The 24,089-nt window shown below is 40.2% G+C and overlaps 2 protein-coding genes across 2 annotated transcripts; both read right to left on the bottom strand.

Annotated features, from left to right (window-relative positions):
• Positions 1 to 359: 359 nt before the first annotated feature.
• On the bottom strand, positions 360 to 16,827 carry LOC137277592 (BOS complex subunit ncln-like). Its single transcript, XM_067809396.1, has 15 exons — positions 16,552 to 16,827; positions 15,601 to 15,791; positions 12,836 to 12,980; positions 12,016 to 12,110; positions 11,303 to 11,386; positions 10,866 to 10,969; positions 9,886 to 9,974; positions 6,373 to 6,497; positions 5,106 to 5,296; positions 4,521 to 4,638; positions 3,969 to 4,132; positions 3,509 to 3,562; positions 3,010 to 3,088; positions 2,666 to 2,732; positions 360 to 1,937 (listed from the first exon to the last, which is right to left on the bottom strand). Exons 1-14 carry the CDS (start codon positions 16,724 to 16,726, stop codon positions 2,667 to 2,669), a joined length of 1,680 nt encoding a protein of 559 aa, XP_067665497.1. The 5' UTR covers positions 16,727 to 16,827; the 3' UTR covers positions 360 to 1,937; position 2,666.
• A 1,438-nt stretch (positions 16,828 to 18,265) lies between these two features.
• LOC137279282 (putative amine oxidase [copper-containing]) lies at positions 18,266 to 24,089 on the bottom strand. Its single transcript, XM_067811799.1, has 3 exons — positions 22,132 to 24,089; positions 21,204 to 21,411; positions 18,266 to 20,899 (listed from the first exon to the last, which is right to left on the bottom strand). Exons 1-3 carry the CDS (start codon positions 24,087 to 24,089, stop codon positions 20,597 to 20,599), a joined length of 2,469 nt encoding a protein of 822 aa, XP_067667900.1. The 3' UTR covers positions 18,266 to 20,596.

Below are 24,089 nucleotides of genomic sequence, written 5' to 3'. Positions count from 1 at the left end.
GAAGCAACGCGTAACAAATATTTCTCCCAGTGGACAACTTCATTCAAAATCAGGCCCGATACTACCCGTGACTTGCCTCCCTTGAATACCTTCATGATTCAGCACTGCAAGAAGTTCACTGGACTATTGACAATTTCGTACAGCAGTACACAGCTGAGAGCAGAAAATTACCAATTATTCCTGCCTCACTTGTTTGTTGTCTAAGCAACACTAAGCATCTTTCGCTTTAACCACTAGGCTACCGCACCAAACCTCTGGCAGCCTGGAAACAGTACAGACTTGCTCCAGCATACTCCAAATGACTCTTACTGGATCTAATGATGACATCTATGCTTATAAACATCACACACAAATTATGATTTTGCTAAAACTTTAATACAAATAGTTCAGGCTGTAGAAAACATCCTCTGGTAGCTGTGGTGGAGTTAACTCCATGGTGGTATCAAGAGATCAACATTCTCAATATACAAAACATTACTCTACATGGTCTAATATTGCATCTGGATAATAATAATAATGATACTAATAAACATACATCACTACACTATATACACTAATTAATTCTCTATAAATTATACAACCTCGATCTTTGGATTTCTGGAGAAAATAATAATTGCATAAATTATATTAATGTTCTGCTTAAACAACAGATATGTATAAATGCAACATAAATTAACCCCAGGATGTTTGATAGATGTCCTAATCAGCAATGTCAAGCTGTACACTAAACTTTCAAAGTTGTCAGTCTAATCTACCCTGTATCTTATGAGGCCAAGTTCCAAGCAAGCTTGGCACTAAAGTGATGGTAACTCCCATACCTTAACACTGACTTACAACAGTTGTTGATTAACAACAGCACCCAGGGCGAAGTATGGCACATCAGGATGTCGCATATACACAATAATGCCGTTTTCTCATGACTAAGATACATTATCAAATATGTCCTTACCCTGTACAACATTCAAATTTTACACAGCATTACAGTATACGTCATGTCAGCCTTTGTCATTGGTTGTAGACATCTAAACAATGGTGTATATTCCTTAGTACTGTTACACTGAAACCATCTGCTTTGTTAGGTTTATGCAAAACACTACATCAGTTATTTATGATATTACCTCTCATTTGAAGAACTACACAACTGATCAAAGTAGTAATAAAAAAAGGAATTTACCCAAACCAAAATACAATTGGTAATTGGTGCAATCTATTACGAAAGTTCAATTCATCTTCAGCCAGAGATATGGGAATATATTAAAAATTCTCAAAGCAAGTGTCAGTCAGCTGAATATATGTGGTGTGGTTTCTACAATATCTAGAAATTGTTATCCATCTTTGTAACTTATAGGCTAAAATTATAGCCTTTAGCATACCTGTCTTCGGTTGTAAGTTCAATGCGTTTGGTACCCATGTGATCAACACATCTTATAATGCAATAGAAACATACTTTAACTGAAGCACTCTTTGGGACAGTTTGCAAGGGGAGGTAACTGATGAAGAAGTTGGAGATATGGAATGCTGTGACAAATGAACATAGACACTCTGGGGCAAAACAATCCATACACACACAATGAAAACAACACTGGTATAATTGTTTGTTCGAATGTTAACACTGGAAATGAGAATACAAAATCAATGGGTTTTTTTTTTATCAGTGATTAAAGCATACCTCTGTACATCATAAATCATTCCGGACCCACCCAGTTCAATACTAAAGCCAACACACCTACATCTGCATACTTGAGCTTGGATTACAATGAGACTTAAATGACCATTGGAAGGGACACACAAATGGCGTTACTCAAATACATCAATTGCTCCCTCACAACATAGCTGTGAAATATTCCACCATGTTCCTGTCATGCAGATGGCAAGAGGATGAAATGTTCTGGTGGTGACTTCATCACTGGGCAGACCAAGTCTCTGGATGTGATCATCTGAAACATGTATAAGCACAGTAGTACCTAAAGCTATGAAAACATACTAGTATATTTGAAGATAAAAAAAATAGCAAAAAAAACCAAACAAAAAAACCAAAAAAAATAACAACCAAAACCACCTGATAAATAAATCAATAAATGTGATGTTTCTACGCCAATATCAAATTAAATGTTAGTACATGCTGCGTTCAGTATAATAAAGATGATACATATCCACAGAAATATATCACTTGTTCATAAACGTGGCGATTGTCTGAAGATGCAGTAACATAACATCTATATCATGATGGCCTGACAACATATTCTGCCCCCGAGTGATCATCTCTGTAAGTTCAAGGACCAGAATGCCCTCAGTAGTCAATAATCCCTGCTGCAAAACCCCATGCATTCCCCAAACCAATGCCACAGACTACCCATAGTCTGTCATCCCAGTCATAGTCGCCTCAGCCATTCCTGCCGAAAAATTCCCTAGGTCCCCAAAAACAAAATCCCCTCAGTCCCCAACAACAGAATCGCCTCCATTCCTAGTTACTCTACAATTTTATTGCAGTTGCTATGAATTTCAGCCTGAAACTACATCAATACAACTGCACAAGAAATACTGCAAAATTTGAGGAAAAGTCATTAAAATTCAGACAAAAACCATACAGCTTTTTTTTCAACATCAAAAACTGCAAGCATTATTGTCCCAAACAGAATCAATAGACACTATCATACATACTCACTTTAGCTTGCCTTTACTTTGGAGTTTCCGATATACTGTCTCAGCATCTGGTACACACGGTAAAAGTTCTGGAAACAGAACGTAACACTGACATATGGTGTATTGCATGAATAAACATGGTGAGAGAGTTTAGGGACTATGTCAGTGTTTTATGATTACACGATGAACAGACAGACCAACAAGCAGCTTAACATGGTATACCCACCCAGTCACAGTATACTCAGAGCTGCACGATCAGTTAATATCCAGTATGTATAAATACTATAAAACAAGCAAGGATCAAAGCCCTGACATTCCCATCTCCAGGCTCGCACTAGACCAGAGTCTAGGTTCAGCTGTACTGACCTGAGCAAAGATGTAGACAACTGCGAGGTAGGACCCAATGGCTCCAGCCAGGAACAGGTCAAATACTGCTGGTTTCACACTGAAGATGGAAATGTAACATAATAGTGAACATTTCCATAACTGGATGGATATTAAAAAGGGCATGCATTAACAAGTGTAGCTAACCTTGTCTGCCAAACAAACACACAGCAATACACCTGTATACGAGTTTAGTCAGGGAGTTTTAGTTTTAGGGTGCTTTGGCAATATTGAAGCAATAATACAGCGGAGAACACCAGAAATGGAGGATCAGTTTCAGGTCTTTGACGTGACGAGCAAATACTTTCACCACTTGGCTACCTGTCCCCAACTGATATGAATCAGGTCGGATGTTTTCCTTATTTTTGATCTCTAGATTCTAGAACTAATTATTGCGTATCATCAGCTACAGGACTGTTTCAAGTTTACGCTTTAAACCAAATAAAGCGAGGAATAACATTGAAAAGATTAAAACACTTACTTGTAAGCATTCATTGTATATACAGCACCATTGTAGAAGAGAAATTCTGGGTCTCTGGCAAAAGGACACAAAATATTGATTTGATGAAAAACTCTGGCAAGATCCATGTGAGATCTGGTCAATATTATTCATTTACGCTTAAAAACTTTAACTGACTAAACATTGTAAATTTTTATGCTTTACAAGTCCAACAATACAACAACATATGCAAGACAACATATACTGACAACACTAACCATCAACATGATACGAAAACAAATGTATAGCTGCTAACATTCAACTGAAAGAACACACATTTTCGACAACTACTCTCCAAATCCATTTTACGTAACAAATTGAATTGCTTATTTTCTTGGAAAATTAAGCAATATGTTATATTTCTCTTTATATTCACAAAAACTTCAAAAATATATTGTGGATCCCTATCAAAACTGGCATCAACGATGGCAACTTTTCCTACCTCTTATCAGCCTTAACCTGGGTCCTCTTGACATCCTTCAGATACCTGGAGAATGTCTCTTCCAAGGTGGCCAGGACTGGATTTTCTTTGGACAGAAGCTGTGCAGCACGGGACTGGTTGGTCAAGAAGTCCATCCATGCAGTATGGACACTCTCCTGGACATTCTAAACACACCAATGACTTGACAGACTTTGTAACTGTCATATACTCCATAATTACTGTATAATATGGTCACTGTCCATCACAATCTACACACTCTACTCTTGCTTGGAACACTTTTGTCAAGCCCACTCCGGTCTTAGGAGTGGTGAAACGAATTGAAAACAATGGCCCTTATAGTTTATAGACTGGTTTACAACACTAGTTTGATGAGCTAGCTTACTGAAATGCTATGCAGCAGTTTAACATGGATACTCAAACTTATCTTGTTTTATCTCAGTAATGCAAAGCAACAATCAGGGCAACAACAAGTAGCATATCATTCAACATGATTCAACTTGATGTAAGCAATATGCTTGGGTACAGTATACACGACGTATCTTGTGTGCCTACCAGTCCTTCTGTGAATAGCTTGAAGCTGCCTTGGCTTGACAGGTTGTAGATATGTCGAGCCAGACTTTCTGCGATGACTTGGATGTTAAGACTAAGACGGGCAACATCAACACTGCCTCTGAAAGAAACATGTATTATTTACCATTGTTAATATAAAGCAATCAGAAATCATCTCAAAACAAATGAAGAAGAGCATGCTTAGAGGCCATAGAATCTCAAAATTTGTACAGATGAAACAAGGTGAGTATCTGCTGTTAGAATGCTGCTATCAATATTTCATGTATATATCCTGACCATATTTGAAGCCTGATATCAACCCAGAATTGAGTAAACCTGCATTGTCCTCATGTTGTACACACTCCTAGTCTTGTATAGTTACCTCATCAAGTGTTGCTCACCAGGTACTGCTCACTCACCTCGTGTCCAGGATAGTTGCCTAATCAGGTGTTGCTAACTCAGCAAGTGTCCAGAATAGTGGTCTGATCAGGTGTCGCTCACTCACCTTGTGTCCAGGATAGTGGTCTCATCAAGTGTCACTCACCTTGTGTCCAGGAAAGTGGCCTCATCAGGGTGTCACTCACTCACCTTGTGTCCAGGATAGTTCCTCTGTCAGATGTTTTGTATGTGTCCAAGCGAGACAAGGTGAAGGCTGGAAGACGTTTGATGCTGAACCGCTCATGTTCCCATGCCAACATCTCGTCAGCAAGGTTGATCTTCTTATGAACCATCTTGAACTGAACATCAGGGAAGTGTTCCTTTGTCACTTCTTCCAAGTTCTAAAGAAGAACACCAAAACAGGCTCAGTACTTTTCTTCTGCTAATACCATTTGTAGCTAACCCGAATTTGGGGGGACAATTATTAACGTCATGTTTCCATGTTTTTCATTGCCCTAATACTAGATTTGTCTGTTGCTTAATGAAAACTATAAGATATTTATTATTAGTGCATATCCACACATCTAGTACTAGTACCCTTGTATTTTTCCCCTCGATCATTGGATGTCAGTTTCAATGGCACATTGTATCATCAATCTCAACTCCCTGGAGATTAGCAGCCACTTGGCACACTGAGTTATTGTGGCTTTCAAATCCTTTCAAGGTACCCATTCAAAGCAGGGTGGACTGGGACACATACCCACAGTACCAGGTCAAAGTTTTAATGCATCTTGCTGTACTTGAAACTTGGTATTTGCATGTAGCCATCATCTGGTCATATACCAAGAGATCCATGGGTAATTTTGAGTGGACATGGTTGTGTACTCTACACTAGGGGTTGTGACAGCAGTGAAAGAGTCTGCACACTACATTGCTGGCACCTCATACTTGCTGGATCAATAGTCTGGCACTTAAGGCAGCTCACCCAGCATGCCCCTGTAGCCATACACAGCAGATTTCTAGCTTGTCTATGGTCTATATATACTCTGGACTAGGCATTCCAGTAATTAATATCAAGAACATTAAACTACATGATTGGGACGTGGTGGCATGAGCCAAGTCAGAAGCTTGACAACCAAGTCCTACATGTTCTCCCTGGCAACAAGAAGACATGGTCATCAATATTCCCCGCCACAATGTTCTGTTCCTATTTGGTTCCTGTTTCATTACCTGCACCAAGATATTCATATCCTGAAAACACATATCAAATTTGGTTTCCCTATCTATAACAGTTAAAAGAAAATCTGTCCCCATCATCTCTGACTGACTAAGGTTAAACCAATATCCCCCTCCCACTTAGTGGTGGGGTATGATAAAAATGTCACAAAGTCCAGTAATAGCACACCCCACCACTTTTGGTTATACTGTCACTACCAGATCAACCAAGTTGCCTTTGACCAACGACAGCTTCTTGTACCTCTAAGAATGCTGCCCCTGCGCTGTCTTCTCGTGGAGGTTTGGACACATGGAGATTGAGTGTGTCTCCGTTTCCAATGGTATCCAGGCACATCACATAAGCCACATCCACCAGCAAGTTGCCATCTGTAATGTAAAGGTAACAAACTCGAAAGGACAAGGCTTGGTTCACAACCTAAACCATAGTATAACATGCTATAAACAGAAGTAGTTCCATCAATGCCACTCTATTTACACCATAAATCATTCCCTTCAGAAACATGTATAATGAAACGATGGTCACTTTATCAAATCTGGTGGTAAGTAATCTTGGTCTCACTCAGTGTTTGTGTATTTTAGGTTTCATCAAATTCCAATGAATCCATACACTCAAATTATGAATTTATGCCCTCAACATACAATCAAAACATCAAACATCAACTTCCAGTGGTAGCTTTATACAGGAAAATGTAATTTTCTGAATAAGATTGATATGTTATACTTATCCAGACTCATGCTTAATTGCTTATCTCCTCTTCATGGCGAAAGTAGTCGAACAGCTGAAATCCCTCGAAGTTCCCTTCTGAAAGAAGCGAACGCAAAATTCACACTCACCCATGAGTTACCTCCCCTCCCACGCACATGGTCAGCTGTGATACTCACTCTCTCCTATAATCATCCAACATGAGAACATGACAATTCAGCGTGTCTGTGAGGGGCGGCTGGGAGGGCTTTCATCATGAGTAAGGATAAGTATAAAACATCAATTTCATTCAGAAAATTACATATTTTTCCTTATTCTGACTCATGCTTAATTGCTTACAGAATCTGACGGAAACTGTGGTGGGTCAGACCATGCTGGATTCTGCTGGCTGTTCCAAATTACGTCCAATAACTTCCCCCCTTAACGGGAACTTGCAACGGCAATAATCCGGTCCTGTCCTTTCCAATATTCATTGTAGATTCTGGGGGGGGGGATCACATACCGCCAAACTGTCTTCTGTAGACGACTTAGTTGACTGGCACGTGATGACATCAAAAGTAACTAGCATCCTGCTAGTTTCTCATGCACCTAAATGTCAAGATAGAGCAGTCGAGACTAGTTGCAACCCCTCTTCATGCACAAGTATCTTCATTACAAGTACAGGGTCATGATTACTCATGTTAAGTCTGTTTAAGACGTGTACATGGACTTTCCACCATTACACTCCACAGAGCATCTGGCTTCCAAAAGTGACATGATAAAACGGGCGAGTGAACTCAGCACCTTCAGGGAACTGTTAGTTGCTGAGCAACGACAAGAGGCCTAAACTGATGAATGCCAGAGACGTCCTCTGTGGCTATGTCTCGTAGGTAGTGGTTGGCAAACACCGTGTTTGACTTCCAAAAGCAGCCCTCCATTATAGTTGATAGCGAGCAATTCCCATGCAGTGCTAGTGTAGAGGCCAAGGTTCTGACTTCATGTGGGGTATGAAAGTGAGTATCAAGGTTCTGACTTCATGTGAGGTGGAGGCTCGCCGGTTTCCAATCCTGCTGCTTTAAAAGGCTCTCAATATAACAGCTCTGATCCACACCGAGATAGTGTTGCAGGATACTTCTGTAAGTGTCTCAGTAGATATAGGGATAAACAGGCGCTTGAAACTTTGCCTTCTAGACTTGGTACTTGCGATATATATCTTCAATGCTCTGACTGGACATCATGATAGATCTTGAGTATCATGGGGTCCAGGGATTGAAGATAGTGCCGATATGTGGAAATGTCTATCCAGTTGATTTTTCGAAATAAAATCCCATCGTAGACCCAGATCAGCTGACTGCTGATGACTAGCATCAAAGCTTGTGTGGTTGAAGTCTAGAGCATGAATTCCTGACATTCATGCAGATGTAGTCAAGGCAAGTAAAAACAGCGTCTTCTGGGTTAGCAGTTTAAATGAGGTCTGATCAAGTGGCTCATATGCATCTCTTGTGAGACGTTGGAGTACGATGTTTAGATCCCATGCTGGAGCTCTAAATCTATGTTGTTGATCTTCGGACTTGAAGGAGCATAGCAAGGCAAGTTACTCGGGTACTTTTAGTCAGCTTGGTCCCCGTTTCCATGGTGACAACTGAGCTGACAGCTGGCAAGCATGAAGATAATGTGGAGCCTTTCAGACCTCTGGAATGTCGTAGGTGACATAAATATTCTGTTATCTGCGGATAAGCTGCCTTCATCGCCGTGAAACCTTTCTACTTGGGATATATCTCAACCCGCTTCCACTTGTTATCACAAAGGGTGCAAGTGGATTACCATAAGGTTAAGGTAACTGCTTTCGCTGCTCTCGTCAAGTATCCTCTGTGTTTTAAACAGATTTTGATGTGTTCCACATGTGAAGTCGAAACACAGATGGGTGGCTGTGTGCCTGTTTCATGTGGGGATGGACGAGAAGATTTTCCCAGTCTGGTAGCTGTAGTGTTGGTTGTCCTAACACCTCTATGGGTGTTGGAAACCAATGTCTCATTAGGCAGTAAGACGCGACCAAAGTCAGTTGTAGCCTCTTGGTCTGTTTTATTTTCTCAATGACTTTTGGTAGCAGCACTGGAGAGGGGATAATGCGAACAATGAGAAATGTCAACGTATGCCTTCCTTCTTCCTCCTATAAGTGTTGGGTTCGTTGGGAGTCCTTGGATGGTGAGACTAAGTCAAGACAAGGTATAACCCCGCAGACACGCCTGACTGGTAACTGGAATGAAATTCTCCAGTTCCCTTGCACGCCTGTGAAAAGAACGAATTTATACTAAAAATTCTGAAACAGATAAATTTCTGCAAATTTCACACCAAAAGTGGAAGAACATAAGGGCTTACATCTACACTGTACACTGTAAACACAATTTCATCAACGGAAACTAAGTCTTGGTTGACGAAATACGTGCTATATCAACACCCAATAATCACGATGATCACAAATAAACAGATTGTGATACATATACATAAACCAAATACCGCATGGGACATAAATAAAGCAAAAGGACCGAAATAGTTGAAAAACTCATCGCTGTAATGGAGACACCAGGTAAAGTGAGTATCAAGGCCAATCAGCTGACCATGTGCGTGGGAGGGGAGGTAACTCATGGGTGAGTGTGAATTTTACCTCCGCTGAAGGGAACTTCAAGGGATTTCAGCTGTTCCACTACCTTCGCCATGAAGAGGAGATAAGCAGTTAAGCATGAGTGAGGATAAGGAAAAATATTGTTGGTCTTTATGCTCTTGTGAAATAAGTTGAAACATGAAGGTCATCTTCATGGGATTATAGTAAGGATATATGAGTGCAAAATGAGATGGTGAATTTATGCCACTTTTAGCGTTATATAAGCAATATCACAGTGGGGCACACCAGATATAGGCTTTACACATTGTACCTATTACTAGTATTAGCAAAGTAAAAACTGAGTCTTCAGCACAATGATCAAACACTTTCACCAAAAGGCTACCTGCAAGATAAACTGACGGCTTGTTAAATGAAAAACGCTGAAAACCTATCAGAATCTGACAGTGTACCTGTAGCCTCCATATTGTCTTCTATCCACTTCTTGGTTCCCTGGTAGTTAAACTTGCCACCTCCAGACATCAGAAACACAAGGTTGTATCTTTATTTGTCAAGGACACAAAACTCTGTACAATTGCGGAATTCAAACTACACTTCTGTAAATATTAACACAGAGGCAAATTATTGTCAGTTCATCAATGTTTAAAATCTTAATATATTACAATGTACTTCCAACAATAAACATTACATCTAGATCTGACCTAAACCAACACAACAGACTCTTCAAAAAAATGCATCTCAACCAAGAAACCAAGATACTGCAGTGTTTCAAATCAACTTCACAGATAACAGTGATGTCTGAAAATATTTCCTGAAGTAGGATTTGTGAAAGGATATACAGATATGTTTCATTCCTGATGAGCTAGCCACACTTCACAACCAGACAATGACACAATCATGAGTGGAACAACATTCAGCTCAAATTCAAGCAGAAATCGAAAGCAGTCCATTTCATGGCTCTCGTCATTATATTCAGATGTTCTTACAGCTACACTGATACCCTACCCCATATCCTAGGTCTCCCCATTAAATGAGTCACCCAATAATGTTCCTCACAGAAAGATGTTGAGGGAAAGAGTAAGTGACTATCTTTATGTCTCTTTTAGACATTTTCCTGCAAACCACAGCAGGGGACACTAAAAATAGGCTTCAGACATTTGGAAAATTTCTGCATGATGAGCTACCACTTCAATCACTACACAACACCAACATTCTCATATGGAAAGAGAATCTGATCTCAATGAGTATTTTTAGCAGTGAAATATAATTGTCTTTAAAAGGCAAAAGTGTTTGTACATTTGTCAAGCAGTTTGTACATGAATTGGGAAAACAGCATGCTACTGTGACAGCAAATGCTCTAAACAATGACATTCTTCCACAACTAAACAATAAAGTGACTCCATGGTGTGATGATCACAACAGACAAGGATACTTGGCATGAGTTCTAGAGTTAGTGTACAGCTTTGCAAATAGTCTTGCCAGCTCCATCAATGCTATCACTCCACTTCCATTCGAGTCTGCTCCAAAGGAGATAGCCTACAACCAAGTCCGTAAGAAATCACATATGCAATTCTTCAGTATAAATAACAGCTACATAAACATTTATTCCAATCTGGAGTTTTATTTACAAAAGAGAGCAGACACTTTCAATCAGCACTGCAACATTTTATGGAATTCAATTCCCATAAATATACACCGATTTCAGTGTCTAATTGTGTCATGGTTCAACCATATTTTTCTTATGTCTTGGACAATGACCTTTCGTTTCATTTGTTTCATATGTTACAAATTGTAGCCATGGCTTAAACGTCTGAATGTAGCCACAGTGGCTAAAAAACCTGGACTGTAAAATCTCTGAAGAACACATACCGGCGCCACACCAGTTGCATCATAATGCGCAACAATAACAACAGTAGGAAGCTGCTCTTCAATGCCTTTCCCTGACAAACGTCCCTGGAAATAACAAGGCAAACTATAAGACTTGAACAAGGAAATTACTAAGTTTATTTCCTACCTTGATCATGTGTTGCTAAACACTGCATGCAGCAGTATTCCAGACATATTACTGCAATTACAGCAGTCTGTAAATGATACAGTCTGGACCACATATTCCAGTGATACTGTGACAATGGTCCTTTCCATCATGGTATATTGAAAAAAACATAATCAATTCATTCAGCCTGACAAACCTATTCTATTGCCTCTTGAGACACCAATGGGATGCTAAGGAGCAGTTCTAACAAGAAGCGTGTCTGTGAGTGAGTTTAGTTTTACACCATACTCAGCAATATTCTGGATGTAAGAGGGTGATGAGTAAATAATGGAGTCTGGGTCAGACAATCCAGTGATCAGCATCATGTGCACTGTTCCCCAAAAAAGAAGGTCTAAAGGTAGATAAAATATACTGACATTATATTCTCACACAGTAAATATACTGACAATCTAATCTTTAACTTTCAACTGATGCACAGTCATGATAGTGTACTGCTTACAGAATTTTCAAACTTGCAAACATTACCCTCAGTGTGCTTATTTTCTATGAACAAATTCAACACAATCACTCAATTCACCAAGTGACATACCTGTATGTTAGTGATCTGGAAGTCTGGCAAGGACTTTGACTGTGCTCCAGTGACAGACATCTGGAAGCCATTTGCAGTAGCTGCTCCAAGCAGTGCTGAAAAAACCACTACCGATAGTCAGGATGCATCACCAAAGATAGTATTTTGAATATAAAAAATAATAAACATTCTGCCCATAATGTGCCAAATTCCCTTTTGTACAGGGTGACATTAATACTATCCCTACCATCAGATCAGTTGTTTTACATTCTCAGCTCACTATGGAGTATACAGTGCAAGCAGCATACGAGTGTATGAGCAATGTATGTGCTCGGAGGACAGGCATATTTCACAATACAACTTTCCTAATAAGAAGTGTGTTGCCAACGATCGAAGTTTAAGATGCCTACATTGAGACATTACTGAAGCAGATGTGCATACATGAATGGTGGGTGTTTGATCATCAGCAAATAAATATGTATTGCTGCTAAGCATGTAACTGGCAAGCAGTTTTGTGTGACCATTATCTGTACACAGGAACATTAATGACAATATAAGTGAGTAACACTCTAACAGCCAAAGCAAGTCAAATCTTCACCCACAAAAGTTAGTTTTGTTTGTTGTTTATGGTTGCACCCAGAAATATACCAGCTATAAGGTGGCAGTCTGAAAATAATAAAGCCTGAACCATACAATTCAGGGACCAACACCAGCATTGCTGAAGGCAACATTAACATAGATCCTCACAGGTAATAGAAACTAATGGATGACCTTGACTACTGATAGTCTGCAAATAAAACCAAACTTGGTCTACAACTAAAACTTAGTAAAGGGAACCAACCTTCCCATGCAGTTGGAGCCTGATCCCCAGAGTTCCCACGTCTGATGTCATCATATATCTCCCCTAGTTCTGGCGTCTCATATGCAAAGTACACAGGAAGGACTGTTTCTTCTGATAACAAGTCCCTCTCTAAACCCTTCAGATGCTGAATCAAAAGGAATGTAAATCATTAAATATGTTAAAAGACACTGCATGAAAACTGTTGCCTTTAAGAAAATTGCAATCACTGTCATTTTACACAATTTGTAAGGATTATCAAAGTTCAGAACTTATAGCGCCTTTTCACAGCTTAATCAACAATTTCAACTAACTACAGATACAAATGTAACACATACCAGCTGAATACACAAAGTTGAGGTCTTTTAAGGTAAAATGTCCTAATTTCAATCCTTAGGCTTTCTCAAGCCTGTCCGAACATTGTATTACTGTCATCAGACATGAGATTCTTCAAAGGCACTTAGAAGTTGGTGTAGTGATACAAGAAATCTTAGTTATAGATAACAATTTCTCGATTTATTTTTTTTGTTATTATTTTTTCACAGGTCTTGGCTAGTTCTTGTACCTTCGTCAGGTGGATAATTATACAGTGAACAGTACAGTATATATATATTGATGTACACGAAGCCAGATTTGTAAAGTAACTATATACAAGTGCATGGGAGTGAGTGAGTGAGTTTAGTTTTATGCCGCAATCAGCAATATTCCAGCGGTTTGGAAATAATCGAGTCTGGACCAGACAATCCAGTGATCAACAACATGAGCATCGATCTGTACAATTGGGAACAGACGACATGTGTCAACCAAGTCAGCGAGTCTGACCACTCGATCCCGTTAGTCGCCCCTTACGACAAGCAGTCGCCTTTTATGGCAAGCATGGGTTGCTGAGGGCCTATTTTACCCCGGGACCTTCACAGGTCAGTAGGTGCAAACAATGAGGTGAGATGAAAGAGAAGAATACAATGACAGGGTATGTTTTACAAGAGAAGGGTATCTTTACATAACGTAGTAGTTTAAAGGTCACATGCAACGTAAAACACAACTTTGCAGATTCTTGTACCTTTCGGTATGCATTTACCGAAACAAATCATAAAAAATGCCAATTCAGCCTATAAAGTTGAAAAAAACGCGATGAAAAAAAAGCCCGCGAAATCGGAGTTCAAACGTTTCACTAAATTCCGCCCAGCGCTGGGGGGAAAACTGGTTCCAACAGATGTGCTGCGCTGCGCCCGTGACGCATGCGCAGTTAATAGGTTCGCGGAGCTGGAAACAGTATGTATGCCCAGCGTCTGAGGTTGTGAGCAGTAGTCTAATCTTGGTTGTGTACACAAACAAGTAAATAATCTACTCGTTACGTAAAAAGACTTGTTGATTGTGGTAAGCAGTCTCTGTCACAGAGAAAGCTCAGTGTCTGGTTTATTCACACCTATATGTCTACCTGCCTGTCTGCTAAAGACAACATGCAATACACAGCTTCGATCATTGACCACGTGCAATTTGAACATAACACCTATCAGACTATACGACATAAAGAAAATAAGTTGATTTATGACTCGTGCACCCGAGTCCCGTGTCTGCCACATTATGTAATTAGGCACGTGTGACACACATGTCATGTTTTTATGTCTGTGGGTTGCAAACATACTACTTTCATTTTTTTCGGATGACTGGATCTGACGGAAACTGGTGCAAACTCTTGTCAGTTTCAAGTCCTGCTTTGTACTTGGACGAATGACAGATTCCAGTAGTTTATCATCTCTACTGAAATGATTTTTGATTGGATCGAGCGCAAATTCGGAGAACATGTATTTTCCAAACCCAACATCTCTACATTCTTCATGGATAACGGCTTCTTTTAGGGTATATGATTTTGTTTGACAATAGTATATGAATCCATACTGAAACGACGCATCAAGTACACAAAAAGAAGTTGTTATCCATACAGAATCTTACTTTCTTGTGACCGGCTATGCTTCTAAAATGCCCATCAAACAGATCATCTTTCTGTACACACAATGAACCCTTAGCATATCAGCAAATGAAACAGCCAATCGGAAGCCGTCGTTACACTTGAGTGCATATCCACCAGCTATGACTGGGTTCGGTCTCCCGAGGGCTTCGTTTCGGGGGAAGTAAGCCCAAGTACAAAATAAGGCACTTTTGAATCGCGATTGTACGCTTATAATTTGTTTATTTCTTTTTTTAAAAGCAGCAATGTATATTGTATGTCATGAATAAGTGATACATGTGTTTTAATTATGTTTGATTTTTTGGTTGCATGTGACCTTTAAGAGTCTATATTTTTGGGTGATGCACCAGATGCCAGGGAGGTAAACCCCTCGATCCCTGTGGATGTCAGACTCTTCTTATGTTGATTTACTCCAGAGAAATTTTGTTTGCACCAATGCCTTTGTGGAAAATAAAAATGAATCAAGAAGTTTTTATTTATAAGATTTGTCTTCTATTATTAGACATGTAAGCTTACAATATACCAAGACATGGCTAGACAGATCTATGATTGAATATAATCATTAATAACAGCTTCATAAGAAGGGTGATCACATTGCCACAAGCATGTTACATCACCATTTAAATCATATTATTACCGTAAATGAACATGATGAAATGCCTAAAGGCTAATGTGTCATATTTTAATTGTAAGAGCAATTTACAATTACATGATTCCAAAAAGCATATGGAATACATTTTCTGCACTGATTCTAAATGACACACTGAGTGCAACATCAAAATTATCACTGAAAACTTACCACTTTTTCTTCTTCAGTAAGTGAGTTAAAATCTTCAGGTAGAAGAATTACAAGCCCTCCAGCATTCTGTGTGAGCAGGTCACGGAACTTGGGCATGGTGACTTCACGCAAACGAGCAACCACACAGCGTCTGGTTAACATTTTGGCATCAATGGGGCGGGCTTCCATGTTGATCTGAGAATTTTTGCTTCCTGAAAAAAAATAACACAAAAAAAGTAAAATAATTATTGTAATGAATTAACAGGCAACAAGTTAAATTCTAATGTTGCTGCAGCTGCTGTTTTGAGTGGACATAGTTAGGATTTGGATTGGTTTTACCTAATCAGGAGTAACCCATAGTCTGATTGCATCGACTTCACTGTTGTATATCACTGCTTTTCAGGTTCGCCGCCATGTCAGAAAAGGCTACACCAAATCCAAACTCAAACCTAACCCTTACTCTAAAACCCTAATCTAACCCTGAGTATTTGATGAAAGGATTATTGGTAAACATGGTAAAATAGACACAAAATAAGGTGGCGACCACATCCTATAATTGCATCCTATTAAGATATAGTGTTAGGTATTCATATAAATCACATAAATGTTCATTAGTCTTAGTATCTGGCAAGATAGGCAGCCTTACTAAGTTAACTTTATAGGCAGTACACAATTTCATCTGACCATTGTGAGTCCTGAACATTCACAAAAATGACTTCATGTGCATGGATTTTATGGAATGTGTTTTCCAGAGTCTGGCCAGTTGACGAGGCTGTTGAAAAGGTACAACAAACATGGCTTCTGTCAGATATGTTTGTTTTAAATGTTTACCCATTCCTGTCGAGAATACAAACAAAATAATCTTACGGGATGCAATTTTTGCCCCTCAAACATGCACTGCTGTACACGTGGCATGTCGGTACAGGGATGGTTATCATATCACTACAAAAGACAAAGTATATACATCATTACCGTAGGGAACACCTTGTAGATCGTACTGCTGCATCCTGAAAACTGAAAATTCCTGTGCTGCATTCGCTGGACTCACAGGCGATAAAATGATTAAAATTGGAACGAAAAACAGAAATGAAAGCGGAAAACTGCTCCTAAACATTTCTAGTACTTCTCCGGCCTCATCAAACCACATCTTGATGTCTTATAGAGCCAATAATAGGATTACAGAGACAAGATACCGGCACACACGCAACCTTTCTGGATTTTACGCATGGACCAAATAATACTACTTGCCTGTGACCTATAACATTAGATGTACTTCCTTCGGACAATATTCCAGCTTTCAGCAAAGTTCTACATAAAGACGTCTCAGATCCCATAACAAATATTTATTTATCATTTTTGTGAGCACAAGGTATAACTGACCTCCATAAACTGGATAAATCAAAACTTCTTTCCTAACGGAAGATACAAATATAACTAGTTGTGTAGTAAATGTGATTAAGCGCGATTTCGAGTTTTCTAAAACTAGCATCGGATTTAGATCAAAACGAAATAATGTCAGCTGTTTAAATGCTCAAATTTGCAAGGGCTGAATTTACGGGAAAACTCTCACGAGCACCGTAACAATATGTCAGTTACGTGTATAAAATATGACCTAAATGGGCGTGGTGGTAAAATATACTGCATTCTTGATAACAATTTCACCCAACCCTGCCTAGTAATTATTGATTAGTCCCAATTGTTTCTTCGCTCACCGAGCAGTAACTATTTGTGTGGAAATATATTCAGAAAATATGTTCTAGATTAAGTGGAATATGTTCAATAATTAAAACGATGCAGTACTTAAAGATAAATGTAAATGGTAGATTGTAATATCTGCACTACGCGTTTACAATTTAGTATAGTTTAATATGCATATACTTGAGAAAGCTAAATGTCAGATTTAAAATCCTTATAAGACGTGTAGCACTAGCAGTTACATTGAGTCATCCAGCGTAACGCCTGACCGGAATGTGTATCGCGTCCTATTTCCGTTCAGATACATCTGGCGGTCTACTATACAAGAATAAGTAGACTTAATTTTCGCCTAAATATTCAAAATTAACTGCCTGCCTGTCTGTATGGCGGATTACTTCGGGGAGCACAGCGAATATGCTGGGTTGACTGCATGACTATGAGCAGGAGTTCGGTCCTCACTCGGGGCGATGAGGTAGCTTTGTGATTAAAGCGTTAGCTCGTCACACCGAAGACCCGGGTTCGATTCCTCATTCATGAGGAAAATGTATGAAACCCAAGTCTGGTGTCTCCGCCGTGATATTGCTGTAATAATGTTAAAAGCTGCGTAAAACTAAACTCCTTATTAAACCGCAGAATGATATTTCAGGAATGATATCTCAGGAGTTAGGAATTAATTTAACCCTGCTAAAAATCCGATCATTATATTTTATTTTCTTTCGGGCGCATGCGCGGATAATACAAGCCACTGGATAAGGATGTACGTCTTTATCATTTACACACCTTTTGGACCAGACGAACCAGGCATAACTGCAACGATCTGCACATTTCGGATACGAAGACAAGTCAACTAGGTCAGCGAACCTGACTACCCAAGAATGTATGATAGATGCCCCTTACAACAAGCATGAGTTACTGACAATTCTAAACCAGATCTTCAGGGGTTACCTATGTATCTTTGTTTATTTTTACGCGTGTATATGGCTGTCATATATACTAACAATGATTAATTCTCGAGTAATAGTGCTATATATGCCTCTGAGATATCATTCTGCAGTTTTAATAAGGAGGCCCCAATCAGCCGACCAGTGTTTACCATATCTCCTTATAGGTCTGGTACGATGAGACTGGGGATCGAACTGCCATCATTCCGTTGTTAGGGTAGACACTCTATCCTCTAGCCACGGATCGGCGGGGAAGACATACTGTTTTATGTACAGGTAGAAAGAGAACTTGAGTATCAAAAATGCTATTGCGGCTAGGTATCTTACGCACCTGAGGTGCATGAGGCTTGATAAAAAATCAAATAAACCAAAGTTGTTTGTATTTGTGTAATTTGGTTAAAATCACACAGTCAACTTGTCCCTAGACTGACTGTGAGTGAACTGACGATATATGGCGAAGGCACATAATACATTCAGTATTATATTCCAAGACCCTCGCCATATAGCTGATGAAGTTGCTGGAATTCTTTTAATGCATGGCTTACACTACGCTCAAGGGTGCAACCATCGTTACGAAAGGCGGGCGGTGAGATAGCCTCGTCGGTAAAGCGTTAATTCGCTCGTCAAACCGAGGACCCGGTTCTATTTCCCACATGGGTACAATTTGTGAAGCCCATTTGTTGTGCCACCAGCTGTAATATTGCAAGAATATTGCAAAAACCAAATTCACTTACGTTACGAAAGGACATGAAATTTCTAACTGTGATAACCGGTGCTGTCATGTACGATAACAGTCTGATAACAGTCTGATGATCGCCACACATAATGCACTCACATATTAACTCACTCACTCACTCATTATCGGCTAATGTTGGAGTAACATCTGCACATCAGGTAGAAGTGTGAATGAATGATTCAGTGAGTGAGTGCCAGAAACCTTGATCAATTCATTCATACATCAAGGGTTTATTGTTTTAATTTGAGTGAGCGAGTATGGTTGTATGCCGCCTTTAGCAAAATTCCAGCAACATCACGGCTCAAAGATGTATAAATTCAGACTTGATCTGGTCACTACATGGCTGGAATAATGCCGGTGTGACGTAAAGCCCAACTCAACTCAACACCATGGGGAACACCTGAAATGGGCTTCACACATTGTACCCCGAAGGGAATCGAACCTGGGTCTTCCAGGTGACGAGCGAAGGCTGTAACCAGTAGGATACCCTACAGTCTCGTTTATTATCTTATACCACGACGTATTAGTATATATAGGAGTGAGGGATGGTGGGTTGGGGGTAAACCCGCAATAGTGCAAGTCGTTCATTTGTCAGACTTTTTATACGATCGTGCAAACTTGAAAAGGGACATAACCCTGCTTGGTGTCCCACATCAGGAAACGCTTCACGAAACAAAATAGTCTCTTATCATGTGAAAGTTTTTATTGTTCATATTTACTTAACACGAACGCCGACTGCCACAGCCTAAGGCACAGTATATGTTTGTCTGCTTGGAGGAGTCGGTACTACCCGTCGGTATAGCCGATCGCTAAATGCGTAACTTGAGGGGGAGTACACCTTACCCCATAGAAACTACGCACATTTTCGTTTTGAATACAAAATAGATTCAAGGCAGACAATATTTCTGTATTATGTCAATATGAATAGGATTGTCCATGGAAAATTCCTTACGAATGTGTTTGTCTTGTTGCGTGATGAGAAATGTGACACATAGTTCATGTATTCACTCCGGGAAGTGAGAAAAAATAAATTCAATCACGTGAATAAGTATTGGCCTAAACATTTGGGTATAAGAAACTTAAATTGCCTCCCAAATCGAGAAAAAAGTCATAGTATTGTTCTTAAATCTATAACCATTCTAGCCTGTATGGAATGTGGAGTGAGGTGGTTTGGAAAGTGCAAGCCATTTAAACCTCGATGAGTGAGTGGCTTCGTGTGGTTTGACACAATTTTCAACAGTATTCCAGCAGTGTCAGACACGGACTCCACACATTGTGCTAATGTTGGTAGCAGATTCCGACAACTTGTGACTTGAAACTTGGCCCACACTTCCTAATGATAACGACACAATGACACTGCTTTACACCTTTCACTCCAATGTTTCACAATATCCCTCCATATATCGGTGCTACAGATATCACCGTCAAATGACATTGAGTGTCTCTGTGTTTTACGAAACAGTATCAAAATAAGGCATATTCTTGGCGTTGCCGTATTTCTAATTGATGCAGTAAAACCAAAATTTTCAGGAAGTCCTGTTTTCATATAATTTCAGTATAAAACATTACTGTTGTTTCTTTTATTTACCACCACATCTTAAGGGTATTGTGCCACTACACCTAAAGCTTATTGCACCACCACACCTTAAGGGTATTGCAGTATTGACGATGGTCGATCAGAAACTTGCTGGTCATAATCCGGTGACTTGGCAACACATTGTGTCCTTCCTTGGTTACCGTATCTCTCAACCCGAAGACCGGCAGATGGACGACTTGGATCTTTATACTCGACTCTAATTGAATCACGTGACTGAGAAGAGGGGCATTCTGGGAAATAATTGTATGGGAGAAGGGTAAAGCCCAAATGAGAGCCAGCTGTAGGGGTGACAGGTAGGTCCTCCGTGTGTGGAATGTGGTGGGTACCCATTGGGATCCAGAACACGAGATCCTGTAAAGAACAGATCGACAGTATCAAATGTAACCATTGAATAGAATCACATGGTCATAACGGATGAACCACAAATAACCAAGCTGGACGATTGCTTTGAAACTGGTCAGTGGTCGCCGGGTTTTGAATGACAGAAGTGTGATCGAATTAGAAGGGTAAACATCATTGTAATCCGATTTTTACTTCTATCTTGCACTGTTCAAAGTGGATTTTCACTGTTTACAGCTAGCTACGGAAATCCTTTCAAAATCGTCGAAATCGTTAAAAATATGACATGGACTTCATCTATATGCGAGACTCTCACCTGGTCGACAATACTCTCATCGTCAGCAAGAAACGACGTGAAGTTGACAGTGGGTTCCAAGCTGTCGAACATACCATAGGGAGAACTTCCGTCTCTCTCATCGTCCATGAACTTTGTGACCAGCAGCTGGTGACGAGCCCAGGAAACGACGATCTCATTCCCTTCATCTTCAGGCAGGAGCTGCTTGGACATCCCACTCAGCTGAATCCTGATACAACAAACCGTCTTTTGGAACAGGCAAGAGTTGAAACAACCAACTTTTAAAAAAAGTTCATCACCACTCCACTGAGATATTAACAGATAAGTCCACACACAAGATAATACCTGACACTAACTATCACGTTAACCTACGTCCTGTCATTTTCTATGTTTCCTATCTATGAAGGATTCATGGTATCTCATGTTAACCACCGGATTATCTAGTCCATACTTGATTATTTACAGACTGAACAAACAAACAAACACACACCGAATGAATGGACTATGCAATTGACACTGCTTTTATCAGAGATTTTTAATGGCTGTAGAACGGGCTGTGTGGCTTTTATTCTATGTCGAAATGTCTATGTGAATACTGTCCATTACAAAAAGAATTTGAAAACAATTCATCGTCATATATCTTGTATTTACGTCACGTGTGTGCATGTGTGGCTGGTAAATCTTTAAATGATTAACATGCATGCTTCACCCTGACAGAAGGTCTGATGTGTTTGACTGACTAATCAAGTTCTCATGTAGATAGGGTTAGAATTAGTGCTTAGTGACCCATGCTTGTAGTGAACACGCAACTAACGGGGTTCACTGACTTGGTTGAAATATGTCATCGTATCCCAGTTATGTAGATCGACATCAGTATATGACCCGCCAACATATAGCTGGATTATTGCTGAGTACAGCGTTTAACAAACTGCCTAATCCAGAAACGTACCTGTAGGCCTTCATCTCTCCCTGAGTACTGTTATGTCCCTGATTGTGTATGACATGGTACATGGGGTTATCAAAGTTAAATTTGTATGCAGCAGCCATCTCTGTCTCCTTCAGCCGTCTGTCAAACCGAATCTGGTTGTACCTTGAGTTGGTGTCATTTGTGGTCTGCTCATTCCTCACTTCTTCGCTGGAGATGTCCAGGGTTTCATATCTGTTGCTGGTGCCGTGAATGTCAACATCAGCCTTGAAGAGGAACATGTGGTGATGTATAGGTCCAAAGATGTTGTCCTGGAGTTTAAATCCATACGGAGCTTCACCTGGTGTATGGAAAGCTGCGAAAATGTATCCTGTTGACATAACTCGGACCTCCAGCGCTCCACTCTGATGGAAGATAAAGTCAGAAATATAATCATAGTTGTCGATGGTGAAAATACTCCTAAGGATAAGAACGTTGTCTGTTATCCCTGAATAAAAAGCACCTGCATATTTAGAATAGGAAAGATGGCGCCTGAGAGGTACACCACTATTCAGTTCGAACAGGCAAAAAGCCTGATCAAGAACCACAGGTCCATCACTGTATCCTTCGCCAATGTAGGCCGTATTGATGAACGTGCTTGTTTCAGGGCAGTCGGCTCCTGGAACAAGAGACTGGGAGTGAGTACCAAGCAAAATACCACTATCGATGAAGTCACTGGCCTGGATGGCTGCGTTGTGAGCTCCGTAGAAGACTGCTATTTCTTGCATCCCGACTTCATAGGCAATTCTTTCATCGTTGAACCGGATGTTGTAAATCTGTGGCCCCGAAAGGGTGGACATTCTGAAGTCAAATTTCCACTGCATGTATTCGACACTGCGATGCCTCACAGAATACCGTTTACCATCTGGTTCGACCATTCTTGGAGATCTTTTAGGCTCGGTGGGAACTGGTATACCTCTTCTGTTCATTGATGAGAACAGATCCCTGTCATTTTTTGGAAACGGTATCCTGGTTTTAGGTATGGCTGTGGTATTGTACTGTTGGGCGAGATTATCAACACTTGGATATTCCCTACCTGCGTAAAGAACTTTCTCGATGCTGACAGATAAGTCTACAGAATCAATATTGAAAAGAAACATGAGATCAAGGTTGTTGAGGATATGGTATTCTACCAAATGGCTCGTAACGATCCACATCTTTCGGACATACTCCTGTATGATCGCACTTCCGATTGGGACAGGGGAAAAGGTGAGGCATCTATTCGCACAGGAGGTAAACGTTCCCCCATAGCTTTCTCTCAAAAGAAGACCCAGCTTGTTGTCAATCTCGGGGAATACGCTGTTATAAATAGATTCATATTCAACTAGTCCCAGAGGTCTAAAGGCGTACCGGACAGGGTTTATGCGGCGTGAATTCGCATACAGTACGTGTCGTGTTGGGTTGGGTAGAGGTCCAACTATGTATTCCTCTACGACTGGAGGACTTGCATCTCCCCTGAAGATAACAAGTCGAGCATGTCTCTCTGGCCTTGGACCCGTGCCAGATAAATAGGCCAAAGCTTCTGACTTCCTAGGTGGATGGAGATCAGATACGAAGATGTAGCTGTTGTTCACCCTCGCTTGGGATGGTCTGACAATCGTCATAGTTGTTAGTCCATACATGTAGCTCTGGATGGCACTCAGCTCACTCATGGTCAAGTCGTCATACAAGCCAGGATACGCTGCTTCAGTTGTGTTGATGATGTTCCCGGTGTTCCCGGTGTTCCCGGTTCTGCTGGTACCACTGGAGCTGCCGATGCTGCTCTTAGCCTGTCCACATACAACAATGTAGGGGCCATTATTTCCCGTGGAATCAGAACCATCCTTGAAAACGTTTCGGTTGTTGAGTTCAAGTTCTCTTATCCACAGATAGAGTAGTACGGCAGATGAACAAACAAATACTCCTGTGAGTATCTTCCATCCTCTACCACTGCCTTCCCCCAT

Source organism: Haliotis asinina, chromosome 3 (assembly GCF_037392515.1).
Source record: "Haliotis asinina isolate JCU_RB_2024 chromosome 3, JCU_Hal_asi_v2, whole genome shotgun sequence".
In the NCBI taxonomy this organism is placed as follows: Eukaryota; Metazoa; Mollusca; class Gastropoda; order Lepetellida; family Haliotidae; genus Haliotis; species Haliotis asinina.
This window is presented reverse-complemented; position numbering and strand designations above follow the sequence as displayed.